This window comes from Cannabis sativa, chromosome 7 (assembly GCF_029168945.1).
Source record: "Cannabis sativa cultivar Pink pepper isolate KNU-18-1 chromosome 7, ASM2916894v1, whole genome shotgun sequence".
Taxonomy (NCBI): Eukaryota; Viridiplantae; Streptophyta; class Magnoliopsida; order Rosales; family Cannabaceae; genus Cannabis; species Cannabis sativa.
This window is the reverse complement of record NC_083607.1, coordinates 7,583,391-7,600,166: the sequence shown is the minus strand read 5'-3', so window position 1 is coordinate 7,600,166 and position 16,776 is coordinate 7,583,391. Positions and strand designations below refer to the sequence as shown.

The following is a 16,776-nucleotide window of genomic DNA, read 5'->3' as shown; positions in this document are numbered from 1 at the left end:
AACATGTGGAATCGGTGATAATTTTCCTTTTCACCAGAGCAGTAGCTACAGGAAGGGCATCGTTGAAGACACGCCAAGCAAAGATTTTTACTTTCTGAGGCAGCTGAAGTGCCCAAAAAAACTTCCACCATGAACTTTGTGACAAAGAGCTCGAACAATCATCAACATCCGCAAGAGAAGAAGCTAAATGGTAACCGGTCTGGACAGTATATATTCCTGAGGAGTGGTGATGCCAAGCTAAAGTATCAGTATTCCTGAAAAAACTCAAAGGAATTGTTAGAATGCGATCGACATCCGGCTGTGAGAACCATTGCTGCAGAAGGCCTATATCCCATTCTCGATTTTCTTTTATGAGATTAGAGACCACACCATTTATTGGTCCCTCATAGTGGAAAGGGAGGAAAGTTGAGTTCCCTGGGATCCAAGGATCAGTAGCACACAAAACACGGCACCCCTCACCTATTTTCCACCTTAAACCCGATGAGAGAAGCTGCTTGCCCCAATGGATACCTTGCCAAGTGAGAGATGGGGAGTGTCCAGGATTGGCTTCAAGGAAAGAGTTTTGAGAATAGTAACGACTTTTGAGAAGCTTTGCAAGGAGTGTATCAGGATAGGCATGGAGTCTCCAAGCTTGTTTTGCAAGAAGAGCTTGATTGAAGTGCACAAAAGAACGAAAACCCATACCACCGCTATCCTTCCTTTGGCATAAAAGTTTCCATGAGCGCCAATGAATTTTGGAACCATTCTCATTCATTCCCCACCAAAAATTTGCCATCATAGACTCAACTTGGTTGCAAAAATACATAGGCAAGCGAAAACAACTCATAGCATACGTAGGAATGGATTGGACTACCGCTTTGAGAAGAACTTCCCGACCTCCAGCTGAGAAAATCTTCTCATTCCATGTATGCATAAGCCTCCATATTTTTTCCTTAATACCGCTGAACATCTCCTTTTTATCTCTGCCCGAGTATGATGGTAGCCCCAAATACTTTTCATGGCATTCACAAATGGGCATAGACAAAGTCCTATGGAAAAAAACTTGAGCAGCAAGAGTAGTATTGGGTGAGAAAGACATAACTGATTTCTCTGGGTTGAGGACTTGACCTGAGGCGCGATGGTAAAGATCTAAGACACGCTTGATAGCAAGGCAAGAACTTTCAGTAGCTTGACAAAAAAGAAGGCTGTCATCTGCAAAAAGTAGGTGCGATATTGGTGGAGCTTGCCTGGTGAGTTTAAAACCTTGGAGATGTCCCTCGGATTGTTCATAATGAAGTAAGCGTGATAACCCTTCCGAACAAATGAGAAAGAGATATGGGGACAGCGGGCATCCTTGCCGAAGACCCTTTGAAGGAGTAAGAGAGCCCGTGACTTCACTGTTCAGCAGAAACGTAAAAGTGTTAGTGGTAAGACAACCCATAATCGAATCAATCCATTTGGTAGAGAAATTCATTTTTGTCATGACCTCCTTGATGAAACGCCATTCTACTCGATCAAAAGCCTTACTCATATCAAGCTTTAAAGTAGCAACACCACAACGACCCGCTGTTTTATTTTTGATGGCATGGACAAGTTCAAAGGCCACAAGAATGTTGTCCGTGATCAACCGGTTGGGTAAGAAAGCACTTTGCGTTTCGGATATAACAATAGGGAGGACATTCTTAAAGCGACCAACAAGGACCTTAGTTACAAGTTTTGAGATGACATTGCAAAGACTGATCGGTCGATAGTCTTGTACCCATTGAGGATTTTTAATCTTTGGTATGAGGGTAATAATTGTCTTATTCAAACTTGTCGGATCAGCACCATCATTGAGGACACTTAGGACTGCAGTTGTGACTGCTTCACCCACAACAGACCAATTTTGTTGATAAAACATGGAAGACATTCCATCAATACCAGGACTCTTATCAAGTGCCATTGAATGTAAAGCACTTTCAATTTCAGCAGCACGAAACGGCTTGGTGAGCTCATCATTCATGTCATCAGTGACCATGTTTGGAATTGCATTCAAAGTTTGAGAAAGGGCTTCTTCATCAATGGTATCCGCACTAAAAATGGAGGCAAAATAGTCATGTATTGCGGCTGCCATAGCAGTTTTGGAGTGAACCCGATCCCCTGCTTCAGTAAGAAGAGATTTGATCTTGTTATTTGACTTTCTTGCAGAGGCTTTAGCATGAAAAAATTTTGTGTTGCGATCACCCGAATTAAGCCAATCTACTCGTGAACGTTGCTGCCAGTAAATTTCTTCTTGCTCCAAAAGATCGTCAAGAATAACTTCAGTGCGTTGTAGTTCATTCATAGTATCTTGAGATCGATGATTGAGGTTGTTTAGAGCAGAGACACGGGCTTGAGAAGCAGCTATGTTCTTCTTCATACTGCCATATTTGTGCTGGTGCCATTTTTGTAAGGAAGTGGCACATGAATCCAGGTTTAGTAACACAGTTTGTATCGGGTCAGCATGTGAGTGAGTATTCCAGGAATTTATAATCAAATCTTTGCATTCGGGATCAGAAAGCCACAATTTTTCGAACCTGAACCTGCTTCTTCTTTTTTCTTGCTGAACCGTGCTATCCATAGGAGTAATAGTTGCAGAAATGGCTCTATGATCCGAGCTGTAGTAGTCATGGTGCTGTACAGTTGGGATACTAAAAGTAGACCCCCAAAGAGAGTTAACAAAGCACCAATCTAACCTTTCTTTGATGGTATTGGTGGCGAAGTGATTTTTGATCCAAGTGAATGGTTCCCCTTCAAAGGGAGTCTCATGGAGAGAGCAGTGATCAAGGACTTTACGAAAGGTCTCCATTTGCGACTCATTGCGGAGGCCACCCCCAGATTTGTTGGCATTAGAAATTATCTCATTAAAGTCCCCAATTGCAAGCCATGGGAGGTGTGGAGCTACATCAGCCAGCCTTTTAAGAAGAGTCCAGGAAGCATCTTTATTATGGCTGTGTGGTGAACCATAAAAGGCAGTAAAATGAAGACAAGGTTCAATGCCACTTCTGATATAGCAATCGAAAAAAGTGTGTCCATAATGAAGACAAAGTTCAATGCTTTTATGCTGTGTGGTGAACCATAAAAGCATCTTTATTATATCTTTAATTGTACTAAGTATTTTTTAACTTTTTTCTTCCAATTTATATTCTTAAAAAAATATACTTATCAAACATAATTAAATTATATTTTAAAAATTATGACAAAAAATTAAAATAAAAATTATATGAAATTTTCTTAAAAAAAATAAATATATATATATATATATATATATGAGTTAGAAAAAATAATGAAAATGAAATCAAAATAAGTATTGAAACATAAAATAAGGTCTTAACCCCATATACTGTTTTTTAACATTTTTTTTTAAATTTACGGTTTGAGTTTCCAAATTAGTTGCAACGCTAGTTGCAATAGGGGTTTCTATACGATTTATGTTGCAGCACGAGTTGCAATAGAGATTTCTATATAAAATTTTATAAAAATGTAAAAAAAAAATATATATATATATAGGGAAATTCTTTAATAGACACCCATAAAATAGACTCATTGATAGTTCCACTATCCTGTAGTATAATTGGTCCACATAAGAAAATTTTAAAAAGTTATTGTAGATTGTAGTGTATTGAATTAAAATTGGTTTTGAATTAGTCAAAGTGGGATATACTGATAGAGACTTAATTATTATTATTTAGTTGATTTGGTCAACATAGAAACATTCATATATACCCTTAATTATTTTTTCATTGGTCCACCTGGCTAAACAAAAGGAGCAAGTGGCTGTTGAGCAAATTTTGCCAGTTATATTCCTTGACCCTGAACGACCAAGCCCGGTGAGTGGGAAACGTTGTGGATTTTTTTTTTTTTTTTTTTTTTATAATAATATAATGGTTGTATCGTATTATTTTCATCGAGATTGAAAAGAGCTTTCAAATTTTGTTGAAGCACGTAAAAAGCCTCCAGAAGACACTGGCCCCAGGATTGTTGGGGAAGGACTTTTCATAGATGAATGGGTAATGCATTGAATATATATCGTCTTTCTTCATTGCTGTGTATTTGTAGATTTAACCCTCATCATATGCATAGTCTAATTTTTGCTCAATATTGGCTATATATAGGAGTCATTTTTGTAATTTCATTTTGATTAATTCTTATTTCAATTTATTCAAAGTTTTAATATCATTGCAGAACACATTAATCTCTTAAAAAATATTTCAAGTAAACAAAAAGAAATTTATTCTTGAACTTGATCGATCTGTCATTTTGACAACTGTGTATGAGATTTTGTAAGAAGAGAGATATTCATAGAGATTGAAAGAGAAGAGGGTCACACTTTGGGGACACAGAGCATCGCCTTCCTTCTCTCTCTCTGCACTTTCCTTTCCTCTTCCTAAAACCCTAATCCTGCTTCCTTTCTTTTCTCTCTCAATTCGGTTCCATTTTCGATCTTCTGTCACTGAGAATCTCTGCTCTAATGGCGGGAAGTCGTGATACTTCATCTATCAACAACTCGCCTCCTCCGCCATTTTTGAGCAAAACTTACGACATGGTGGACGACTCGTCCACGAATTCAATCGTCTCCTGGAGCAGTCAAAACAACAGCTTTGTCGTCTGGAACGAGCCTCAGTTCGCCAGGGATCTATTGCCCAAGTATTTCAAGCACAATAACTTCTCAAGCTTCGTCAGGCAGTTGAATACTTATATGACAGCTTTCAAGTAAGGATCCAGTTTTGCTAATTACTTAGTTCCATCATTAATTAAAAACTACCAAGACGCATTGTTGTGTTGCATGGGTGGTGTCTACACCACAGTCCAGAGGTTTGTTTCTTTCCTTTTTTTTTCTCACATCACTAGAACTTTAGTTTTATTCGTCTAGTTTAGTGTCTCAGTGAGTGTGGTGCAAAAACTCTGGAGTTGGATTACTAAGCAGCTTGAATTCTGCAAGAACAACAAGTGATTTATTTTGCCCGATTTAAGGCCAGGAGTATGGAAGTTCTCGTGCAAGTTATTTATAAAACGTTGTGATTTTCAAGTGACTAAAGCTTGGGGTCTGCTATTCATTTTTACCTAAACAATTTTGGTTAATATAGTATATATTTTAATGGAAGACGTTTTAATGAAAGAGAAGAGATGGTAACATGTAGGAAAGGAGGGAGGATGATTAGGGTGGGGCCACGATTGTACTGCAACTGATCAGTAAGCGGCTCTAAGAAGAAGTACATTGTTTTATTCAATGTGTTTGATGGCATTTAATTTTGCTGTTATTATTATTATTATTAGAAATTACAAATATATTTACTTGTTTTGTTTGTTTAGGAATGGAGTAAAGAAAAGGGAAATATTATAGATTAAAAAATTAAAACAAAGAACAGGGGTTTATTATTGGTATTCATTCATAAGTGAGTGGAGAGTGAGAGAGAGAGAGAGAGAGAGAGAGAGAGAGAGAGAGAGAGAGAGAGAGAGAGAGATGTATATGGGTTTAGCAGCGATGGGGACTGGTCGAATTGATGACTCTGCTCCAATGACTATGACTCGTATCACTATCTTTGGCCACGTCCTCGTTGGCTTCTTCAACATATTTTTTGAGAATATGTTGAACATAACAATTGACTTTATTGACATAAGCTTTAGGAACCAACTAACATAACATCTTCAAGACTAATATAAAAGGGGAAGGAGCCTTTGGTGGTTTGGTATGCCTCTGGTCATTGATGGCTTTTCTTTTGAGGCTTTTTCCATCTAGACCTGTGGCAGAGAAATACTGATGTTTTGATGTGTAATACTGAAAAAATAAGCGTAAAATAAACTGTTGCCATTAGTTCTGCTTTTTTATCCCAGATTAAAAAAAAAAAAAAGACTAATATAAAAATTCAACATATTGAAGTTAAGTGTGAGACAAGAAAATATTTTTGGTCCACAATAATGTTTACAGATATTTATATATGGCATATTAAGCCATATAACACTTTGATTTTTTTTTTTTTATTTTGGGGATATTTCTATTAGAACTTAGAATTTAATAAAGTTATGTTCAAGAGAAAAAAACAATCTATATTCCAATAAGAAATTATTTAACTAAATAATTCATATTTTTATGTTAATTCTTCTTTGGTTGTGTTTACTAATAATTTTTTTGGTTGTCGTGTTGTTTTTAAAATTTATTCTTTGGTGTCACAGTTGTGTGTAGGTCGAGATGGATAATAAGAAATTGTTAGATTTGATAAAAGGTTTTTCTGAGCAGAGTCGCAAAGTTGAAGAGTTACGTCAAAAGGTGTCACTTATAAAGTCAAAGATGTGTTGTGCCTATGATCTTTATCGTTTTCATGAAGATTGTTGCAAGTCTGATGATGTGTTATTGAGAACATCAGTTGCATTATTTGAAGATTCGGTGAACTCGAAATGTAGTCATATGGAACCTTCTATGGAAAATGGCAAATTTTTGAAATTGGTAGAAGATATTGTAGGATTTAGCAGTAGTGATCTTGATGTTTCGATTATACCTAATGTGAAAGATGAAAAAATATTGGTAAATAAGGTGGATGAAAATAGTTTGAATGTTAGTTGTGGTAAAAAGTATTGCATTGGTGATGACAATGTTCAGTTTGAAGACAGTGGGAAGAATAAAGAAGTGTCTTTTGAAAAGGAATCATCAATGTTGGATGAATGGAATTGTTTCGAGACGAATGATGGAGACTATATGGAAGGGGGGTTGTTCAAATCTAAGGTGTTAGTATCAACAAAAGATAAGGAGTCAATATCAAATAAAACGAGATTTGCGCGAGGATATGGATGTTCTGATCCATATGTTAAGGAAGAGAAAGAGTTAGTAGCTATTCACGGTGGTTCTGGATTTGATTTAAACTTATATGATATTACTCAGTTTGAGTTGTCTGCATTGGTAAGTGGGTAATTATTTTTATTTTATTCTTTTTCTTGTATAAATATACATTTTAGTAGTGTGTGTAAATGTGTTAAAATTTATATATATATATACATATATATATTAGGATGGCAAAGTAAAATTGGCTTGTGAGAGAAGCGAGGAGCACCGTAAATTTTTAGAAATTTCTGCATTGTATCCAGTAGTTTGTTCGACACCCTGTTTTATTGGAGAGTCCTCATTTTCTTCTTGCGAAGAAGGTGTGACTAAATATATATTTGACAACTCACTGAATTGTAGGTAAGTAATTACTATTATCTCTTATTAAGAATTATGTTTGTAACTTAATTTGTCAACAATAATTGTGTTACTGTAATTATTTTTGTGTTTTCCTTTTGTAGGGAAGTTTTATATTTGAGTGAAAGAGTCGTGGGCCGGAGAGAAGACTTTCTATCACTGAATGTTAATACATTGATCGGGACAAGGGTTCGTTGAATAAATATTGGCTCAAAGTATTGCTTTAATTTTTTATTTTATTCTTACCTATTGTTTGATAAATAATTTTGCAGGTGGTGAACATGGTAGTAGATTTATTGTGTGACTATGAGGCTAAGCTAAGAGGACATTCCATGAAATTTTGGTTTATACCGACGAGTATTTCTGTTAGTGTTAATTTTTCTTAGTCGATTATAGATAGTAAATGATTTTAGATTGAGGTTATATAAATCTTTGAATATTATGTTAGAGACCCTATCTTGAAGAAGGTGCAATTAAAGATCCTACTAATCTGCGAAGATGGGTTGGGGATATATCAGTTTGTGAGAAGGTACTCTTTTGATTTTACTTTTTTTTTTCTTATTATATTTTCCATACCATTTAAGTGAATCAATCTAACATTTAATATTTATTTGTATTGTGTAGATATTTATGCCCCTTTTAGCAATGCGTCATTGGTTATTAGCTATTGTTAGTATTATTGATGAAAGTGTATATGTTTATGATGACCTCCGTGTGGTGACTCCTGCGTTAGGATTGGAAATTATCAGTGATTTTGTGAGTATTGAATTGGAGAAGTTATAATTCAGCTTGTTTGTTTCTTTAACATTTTTTTTATTACTTAACCTGTTTTGCAGCTTGTGATATTGGATTTAGCGTTTCCTAATGCTTTTAGCATACATCTTGGTAGGAGTTTCAAGTTTGAGAAGTTCATTATTATGCAAAAGCCATTTCATAAGAAGCAATGTGTAGATTATGATTGTGGTATATATGTGATACAACTTATGAGAGCTGCTTACACAAATGGTCAAATATGTGTACACGTATGTTTCTGAATTATTTCTATTTTTTTATTATTTATTTTATTTGTTTTTAAAGCCAACATTATTATTATTTTTAATTGATGAAAATATGCTCTAATTACAGGGGCACCAGACAATGGAAAGAGTTGTTGTTTCTTTGGCTATTATATTGTCATCTTTGAATAAAATGCGACTAGCTTTAAAGTAAATGTTGTGCTGGTGTATGTTCTGTGGAGAGATATGTGCATTCAATTGCGGTCCATATGAGAGTTTTTTCAATTTGTTTTGATAATTTAAGGTTTTAGTAGAAAAATATAACTATTGATGTCATGTAGGCAGTGAGAATTGCTTTTGTGTTGATAGAAGTTTCTTTTATTGTGTGACTATGAGGCTAAGCATAGGAGTTGATATCAAAATTGCCATTGAACTGCTACTCTGCCCCCATCATCTGCATAACAACAATGCATTTGTGTTGTAACTCTAAAACAAATTTAGAAACAAAATGACTATTTCATCACTTCAATATCATATTAGCAGCATTTGTCAATCATATGAAAGAATATAATAGTTTACTCCCCTGTGATTTTCTTAACTACTACCAAAACAACCCCAGATGTTTTACAATCAGCACAAATCATCTACAAAAAATAATTATAAATAAATAATGCTTCCCCTGGGACCAGGACTATAGCAGTTGTTATGTAGGTACTCATGAGAGACTTGAACTTCAAACCTTGGGGAAGCAAACCATACACGTGACCATTTGAACTCTTAGGTTCTCCTATGCTTAATTTTGATGCCAAACCAGCCACTTAATCACTGTAAGAATCGACAATGGACCCAATGGTGCATAATTTATACACAGATCCCATATTCACAAACAACTAGAATGAACAAGGGAAACACAAACATACAATTTGATTGGATGCAGCTTCCTCTATAAAAATTATTTTAAAAACTTATACATTTTGCAAACTTATTACATGAAACCATACATTTTAATCATTAAATAATATAAATAATTAATTATTAAACTAATTACCATAAATAGATTAATGTAATTAATGTTTATAATATTGTTTTGTAATATCTTATTATATTAATGTTTTAAAAATTATTAATAATAAAATATATGAGAAAATGGTAATAAGTTTTTTTTTTTTTGCACATATTTTGTAATAAATTAAAAAAATGTATATAAAATTGTAAAATGCCCTTATTTTAAGAGTTTAGTCATTTAATTATAATATTTACAATGAAACTTTATTATTTATTTTTTTTTTTATAAAAATTAGACTTGTTTTTACACAAATTAGAATTCTCTTCCTCTATAATTAATTTTTAAATAATTGATTATTTTTAAATGATATTAAATTATTTTTTTACAACTAGAAGAACTAAGTATAAGGCCTCAAGCTGAAGGCTAAGTTGTGTATGTTCAAATACCATTGCACTAGAGTAATAATTCTAACTATAATACTACACTATTTTGTTGCTTAGTTCTGGTCAATATTATGGGTAATACTAGACCATCGGTTTTCTTCTCCATAACCCATAAGATATACAAATGACCTCACCCAAACCTATACTACTCCTGTCTCTCCGTCTCTCCACACACTTGTAAATGAAGGAGTTGCATATCGAAATTGGTTGCTCTTCCTCCCTACCAAGTGAATAAATATCCCTAATAATCTCATTCTAGTATTAATCCATTTTGTGATTGATAGGCATAAGGGATTACCAGCGAAAGGTCTTCAAGTGAAAGGGTCCTTTAATTATGTACAAAACAAGTCAAAGAAAGGAGGAGTTTTTCTATTATAGTTTGAGGTTACTTCGTTTTGTAGGAGAGCTGGACTTTATTTTTTGACTTTGGTTTGGTTTTTTTGAGTAGATGACTACTTATTGAAAAAAAAAAAGGATGGAGGAATTTAGCCATTTTTTTTTGGAAAATACATTGAACTTATTTCACTTTTTACTTTTTAAATATTTAAATAAAAAAAATTAAATAATTACGTGTAATAATTTAAAATTAAAGTTACAGGTATAATAAAATTTTAATAATTAAATTATATGTTTATATATAATTACAAAAAATTATTAGGTGAGTATTAGGTTATAAGTTAATTATTATTTATTTTTATTTAATTTCTAACTTAATAACAACCATTTAATAGTAAAAAACTGAGTTTTTGCAAATGCCAATAATTATTACAGAATAATAGTAATAATTCAACTTTAACGATCGACGACAGAATACAATTAAATCATAGCGAACATAATTTTGCAGAAACACAGTAGAACTAGAAATAAAATACCAGAAATTAAAATCAATTGAGACAAGGGAATTGTACGTGGTATCAATGTTCTTTCGAACACTCCTAGTCTACGAGGCCACACCAGAGAGAAGAATATCTATCACTGAATGTTACTACATTGATTGGGAGAAGGATTCGTTGAATTTGGAGGTGGTGAACATGGTTTTAGCATTTGCTAATGCTTTTAGCATGCATATTGGTAGGTGTTTGAAGTTTGAGAAGTTTAGTATTATGCTAATGCCATTTCATAAGAAGCAATGTGTAGATTATGATTGTGGTATATATGTGATACAACTTATGAGAGCTGCTTACACAAATGGTGAAATATGTGAACATGTTCTATTGTTTTTGAATTATTGCTATTTATTTATTTGTTATTAAAGCCAAAATTTTTATTCAATTTTAATTGATGAAGAGTTCTTCTAATTATAGGGGCATCAGATAATGGAAAGAGTTGTTGTTTCTTTGGCTATTATATTGTCGTCTTTGAATAAAATTCGACAAGCTTTAAAGTACTAAATGAAAATTAATTAAATGTATTCGAACAAAGTTAAGAATAATAAAACAATATATTTTTTTAAAAAAAGTAAAATATTATCATCGTACAAAGAAACTAAATAAAGGGCAGGCATTTTTATTTTGGTAAACGAATCTATATTAAATGAGTAGCTGGTGCAATACTCAATTTTTGAAGGAAAATTTAAACAATTTACTTATAATCATATACATAGATATATATTTATATTGTTACCATTTTTTTTTATATATTTTTTACGGATTCTTTTAAGGTTTTTTACTTGTTTCTTTTCTTTTAAAAAATATATATTTTCATATTGCTTTCCTATAGCAGCAACATTAATTGAAAATGAGTATAATTTAGAGTAATTATAATGTTTGACGATGTATATGATAATGAAAAAAATGGACTATTTTTTTTTTTTAAATGCCGAAAAAGATAGAAGAGTCTACCAAGCATATAAAAATCCAAGTGATCCATTAATTTTTTTTTTCCAAATAGTCTATTTCACAGGTGTATAAAATGAAAGTGTCACGGGTATAACAGACTGTTTGAACCCTGTTTCAGTGTGTTAATTTTTTTTTTTTTTAATTTTTTAATATTTTACAAGAGGTCTTAAATAACTACAATGTACACAACTATAAAAAATTTGGACTAAAAAGTTATCCTAAATGCCAAAACAAATATGATTTTTTTTTTATTATAATATCTTCCTCTTTGTCATTATGTATATTTTTTTAAAAATAAATAAATTAAAAAACTTCTACCCATTTGCTCGTGAAGTGTTTCACCTTCATTGTGAAACAAGTAACTGTTTCCTATTACGGTGCTTAAGAAATATGCTTCTCCCAAACATCTAGGAGAGAAGTTAAAATAGTTTTTTGAGACGGAATGGGGATTTATCTTGAAGTTTTGGCAGGTTTGTCGTGGAAAACCTTCTGAGTAGATCATTTTATAGAACAGTTAATTATCTTTAGAGTCAAAGATCATTATTTGTTAAATAGATATTCCTTAATTTTCCAGAGACCACCTTGTTTTCTGTGATTGTCTGTTAAATAGATAATTCTTTTGAGTTTTTATTTTTATGCGCAATTGGGAAGAGTCCATTTAGTTTATCTTGTTCACTTTATATTGTTTTATGTTCTCGACCAGTAGTACGAAGTTTGTGTTAGTTTTCCAAGTGACAAATGCGCCTAAGGTCATTATGTAGGCCTAAGGTCATTATGTAGTGTGTAAGATCGGTCCCAGTAATTTGAATGAAAGTATTTTTCTATATTCAAAACATTGGATTCAAATTCTTTTCAATAACTTTTTGCTACTTGTATGCTTTTCCTCTGTTTTCCCTTTGAAATCCAAGACTTTGGTGGTGTCTGGATTAAAAGCAATCTCTTATTGCTACTAAGTGATTGTATTATGTTTTTAGTTGCGTCACTTTTCAAAGTTACTCTAGTTTCCACAGATTTCCTTAGTGTCATTGTCCGCAGCTCAGCACACCAAATTGGTGAGTTCTTTGTTGGTTAGAATCAACTTATGCAATTACACAATAGATTAGATTAGCTGAAATTCCTCACTGAAACTTTATTGAATTGATGGAAAAAAATTACAAAATCACAAGCTTTTGAGAGGCTTGCTCTCTCACTCCTATTCCAATGTTCAGAGAGGATTGGGCTCTCCACAATGAGTCTCAACTCTTACCAATTTTCTTCATGCCCTTTCTAGGAGACCTCCTCCCCCTTATATACTCTAAGGTATTCTAAAATAATTGCCACATCAGCTTCTAAGAGTAATATAACTCAACCACTAATACACATCAGTTTCTAATAAAAAATGAAGAGAGTTAACAACTAAGTCTAAAGTCCTACTGAACTTGGTGGCTTATCAGTTTCAAGGGAAAAGAACACTTGATCTTTTGTTCTGGGTGATGAAGTAAATGCCCAGTTGACTTTTGTTCTGGGTGATGAAGTAAATGCCCAGTTGACTTTTGTTCTGTTCTGTCTATGGAACCCAATAATAAATCAATGATGGCTTGAATTATTTTGTTTTTGTGATAAAGTATATTGCATATAAGATATGATTTGGCCATAAAAGGTGGCATATGGAGACGATTAAAAAAATTTAATCCTAGAATACATCTCATTCTAAGTAGATGGGAAAATGTACCTTAATTTGATACCAAACATTCCTTAACTTTTTGTTGAGTTCCCTCGTGTCTTCTTTTTCCGAATAGTGAATTCAATAATTATATAAACCAATAACTTTCTTGAAGTATCAGGTCTCTTTTTAATCATGTAGCTTAATATCTATTCCTTAATTATACTCTGAAGTCTTAAATTATTTTTGTATATATGCCCTGAATCACTATTATAATTTCTTAAATATCTATTCCTTTTCATGCAGTGCTGACGATCTATTATTACTATCATGATGTGCACAGGTACTTTGCAGAACAAATTCCTTCTATGATATATAATGATAGAAGTAGAGGATTTGAATCATAATTCAGATTACTGCAAAAAAACAATGGGTGATTTCAATGAAGAACAAGTTAGTAATAATTACTTTGCAGAACAAACTGAGGACAAGTGGATTATAGCTGCTGAAAAGTTAGAAATCTTCAAGGACCCAATTGAACTTGTTCGGGAGGACTTGGTAGGAAAACAGTTCTTGACATTTGAAGATGCAGAGTTCTTTATCCACCAATACTCAAACATGATCGGTTTCAGTCTAAGGAAAGGAAAAGTTAAAAGACAATTTGGGGGTGCTATAAAATATCGCCAGTGGGTGTGCTCTAAGGAAGGACATCGTGAATTGAAATGGATTAAAAACTTGAACCGCAAAAGAGAGCCGAGGGCTATTACTAGGGTAGGTTGCAAGTTTCTATTTAGAGTTTCCCTGAGAAAGCAGGACAGGAAATGGTATTGCAAGGAATTTCGTCCAACACACTCCCACCCCTTGGTCATTGCCGGGCATCGACAATTCATTCGCTCGAACCGAATTATACCGGATGGGATGTTAATGGATGCCACTTGTATGAAGAGTGCAGGGATAAAAACATGCCAAATTTACTCTTATATGGCAGAATTAGTTGGGGGTTATGGGAAACTGTCTTTCCTACCTAAAGATTTGTATAATCGAGTTGCAAAGAATGAATCAGTGCACTTAAAAAATGCTGATGCAGCAAGGGCTATCGGCTATTTCCAACATAAGGCAGATCATGATGTAGATTGTTTTTGTAGATTTAGCTATGATGGCAATAACCGCCTATTGAATGTGATGTGGGCTGACTCAAAATCTCGAGAAGACTACCATTTGTTTGGCCATTCAGTTGCCTTTGATTCCACGTACAAGACAAACGCCTATGGGAAGCCACTTCTGGTTTGGTTAGGGGTCAATAATCATTTCAGGTCAACAATTTTTGGGTTCGCTTTGCTATCTGACGAGTCCTCAGATACGTATACATGGGCAACAAAAACATTTATAGACTGCATGGGAGGGGTTACACCAAAGACGGTCGTCACAGATGGTGATCCAGCAATAAGACTTGCAATCAATGTAACCATGCCTGAAGTTGTTCATAGATTATGTTATTGGCACATCCACAAGAAGGCCGCGATAGCTGTGAAGGATCCAGAGTTTTTAAGGAAGCTCAATAAATTATTCTTTAACTATTACTCTGTCGATGAGTTTGAAACTTTATGGATAGATTTAATTGAAGAATATGGGCTCCAAAAAAACGAGTGGGCAAAGTGGATGACCGATAGAAAAGAGCAATGGGCAGAGGCATACCTGAGAGGTAATTTCTTTGCTGGAATGACAACAACACAAAGGTGTGAGGGCATGCATGCTCTACTTAAAAAGAGAGTGAATGAGAAGATGAAAATGTATGAATTTGTTCGTGCTATTGATGTGGGAATGTCATTTCTAAGAACTCGAGACGCCAAGGATGACTATGACACGATGAATACTATGCCGTTGCTTCAGCAGACAAACATGGCACATATCGAGGAGGAGGCAGCAAAATTGTACACAAGAAATATGTTTTTCCGAGTTCGTGCTCAAATAGAAAAAGAAGCAAGGTACATGGTAGATTCTTCAACAAAAGAAGATGATATGGTGGTCGTTCGATTGACAAAAACACCTCTTTTTGACACGCTGCATAGAACAGTATATCTAGACTTGTCAACTGGTTCAATAGGTTGTGAATGTCAATATTTCCCGACCTATGGCATCCCATGCCGACATATATTCTGTGTCATGAAAAAATTCAAAGTGACTTCAATTCCAAAGTCTTTGGTGATTACACAATGGACAATACATGCACGAGAGGTACAAGAAATACCAGACGAAAGTTCTACTCGATGCAGCTTCACATGTCGTAAAGACAAAATTCGTTTTGGTAATATTTCAACCCAGCTTTACCAAATTTCTTTCCTTGCTTGTACGAGTGACAATCTTTTGAATTTGGCAAAGAAGGAACTTGAGCAATTAATGTATAGGCTACAAAAAATTTCATTAGAAGAAGATGGATACGAAGAGCCAAGTCAATGTGACAAGAACATGGAATACGATTTGAATAACCCCCGAGTTAGCAAAAATAAAGGGACCGGAAAAGTGGCTGGTACCTCGAGGCAAGTGAGGAAAAGAAAATGCAGCAAATGTGGAATGTATGGCCACAACAAAACAACCTGCAACAAAAATAGAGAAGAGAATATAAATAATTCTGATTTGGACATATCCAATGGTGAAGGTGCATATGAAGACTGCAATGTTTGGGAAGATAATGAACATAATGGGGTTTCAGAGGAGGAATTTGTGTTTGATGAAAATATAAAGTGTTGGGAAGATGCTAATCAAAGAAAAAAAGAAACACCTCAAACAACTGATGTAGACCAGCACAAATTTGATGCAGCATGTGTAGCGGAAGAAAGAAAGGAAAAAGATGATACAGAGACAATAAGAAATTGGTGGGGAGCACCTTATGGAACTCATGATATTCAATAAAGTGGTACATCAAAGTGGAGAAGAAAATAAGAAGATGGACTAATGCTTATAGATTGTTCCTGTTTTGATTTTTGTTTGGTGCTATCATTATGTTTTTTAATAAGTGGTTTCCTTTTCACATTTTTAATTATCATGAACCAAATAATAGTTGTTTTTGCCAGTGGGTTAGTAACCTTTCTGGTTTTTGCTATTTTTGCTTTGAGGAGTTGGCACCTCTTGTTGTCATTTAAGATTTTATTTTGTTTTGCTCTGTTGTGAGCCTTTTGCTGGTTAATTAAATGAGTTTTTTAATAAAAGAAAGTCTCAAAATAAGATACAAATAGAAGCCTGTGTAAACTTTCATGTTTCTGCAGCAACATGATTTCATTTTCTTGATATTAAATGTGGATATGCAATCTAATCCAACTCTTTTGTTAATTTTAGGATTATTATCATTACACATATTATAAGACTATATCCTCCATACACTATAGTTTTGCTTGCTTAAGACTACTCCCTATTTTTATTATCTTGAGCCTAGAGGAGGTTACTCCGACTAAAACAGAACAAAAGGACTAGGCAAAGGACTTTGGATGAAATAATTGATAAGTTACACCGTCCTTTATAATCATATATCATCATGCCTAGAAATTTAAAATCCCACATAATCAAAAGTTGCAAAATATATAGTTTATATATGTGGTTTCTATTAATGAAAAACATTTACGGTACAAATTAAGTTGAAATTATAATCACTAATGATGAGTCCTCATTTGAATAATAATTTCAATT

General features: G+C 33.7%; 2 protein-coding genes across 4 annotated transcripts; both read left to right on the top strand.

Annotated features, from left to right (window-relative positions):
• The first annotated feature begins 3,861 nt into the window (after positions 1-3,861).
• Positions 3,862-8,692, top strand: LOC115712026 (uncharacterized). 3 transcript variants are annotated; one of them, XR_009683446.1, is made up of 9 exons: positions 3,862-4,007; positions 6,172-6,892; positions 7,002-7,174; positions 7,276-7,360; positions 7,444-7,536; positions 7,620-7,700; positions 7,796-7,927; positions 8,061-8,193; positions 8,297-8,692. XR_009683446.1 is itself a non-coding variant. In XM_030640230.2 (9 exons), exons 2-9 carry the CDS (start codon positions 6,188-6,190, stop codon positions 8,378-8,380), a joined length of 1,539 nt encoding a protein of 512 aa, XP_030496090.2. In that variant the 5' UTR covers positions 3,863-4,007; positions 6,172-6,187; the 3' UTR covers positions 8,381-8,692. The 3 variants fall into 3 exon arrangements, 2 of the variants coding, with proteins under 2 accessions (XP_060957783.1, XP_030496090.2); XM_030640230.2 differs by having other exon boundaries at positions 3,863-4,007; positions 8,008-8,193; XM_061101800.1 differs by lacking the exon at positions 7,796-7,927 and having other exon boundaries at positions 8,008-8,193.
• Positions 8,693-13,524: 4,832 nt separating this feature from the next.
• Positions 13,525-16,005, top strand: LOC115696333 (protein FAR1-RELATED SEQUENCE 5-like). Its single transcript, XM_030623237.2, has one exon. It carries the CDS (start codon positions 13,525-13,527, stop codon positions 16,003-16,005), a length of 2,481 nt encoding a protein of 826 aa, XP_030479097.2.
• The last annotated feature ends 771 nt before the right edge of the window (positions 16,006-16,776 follow it).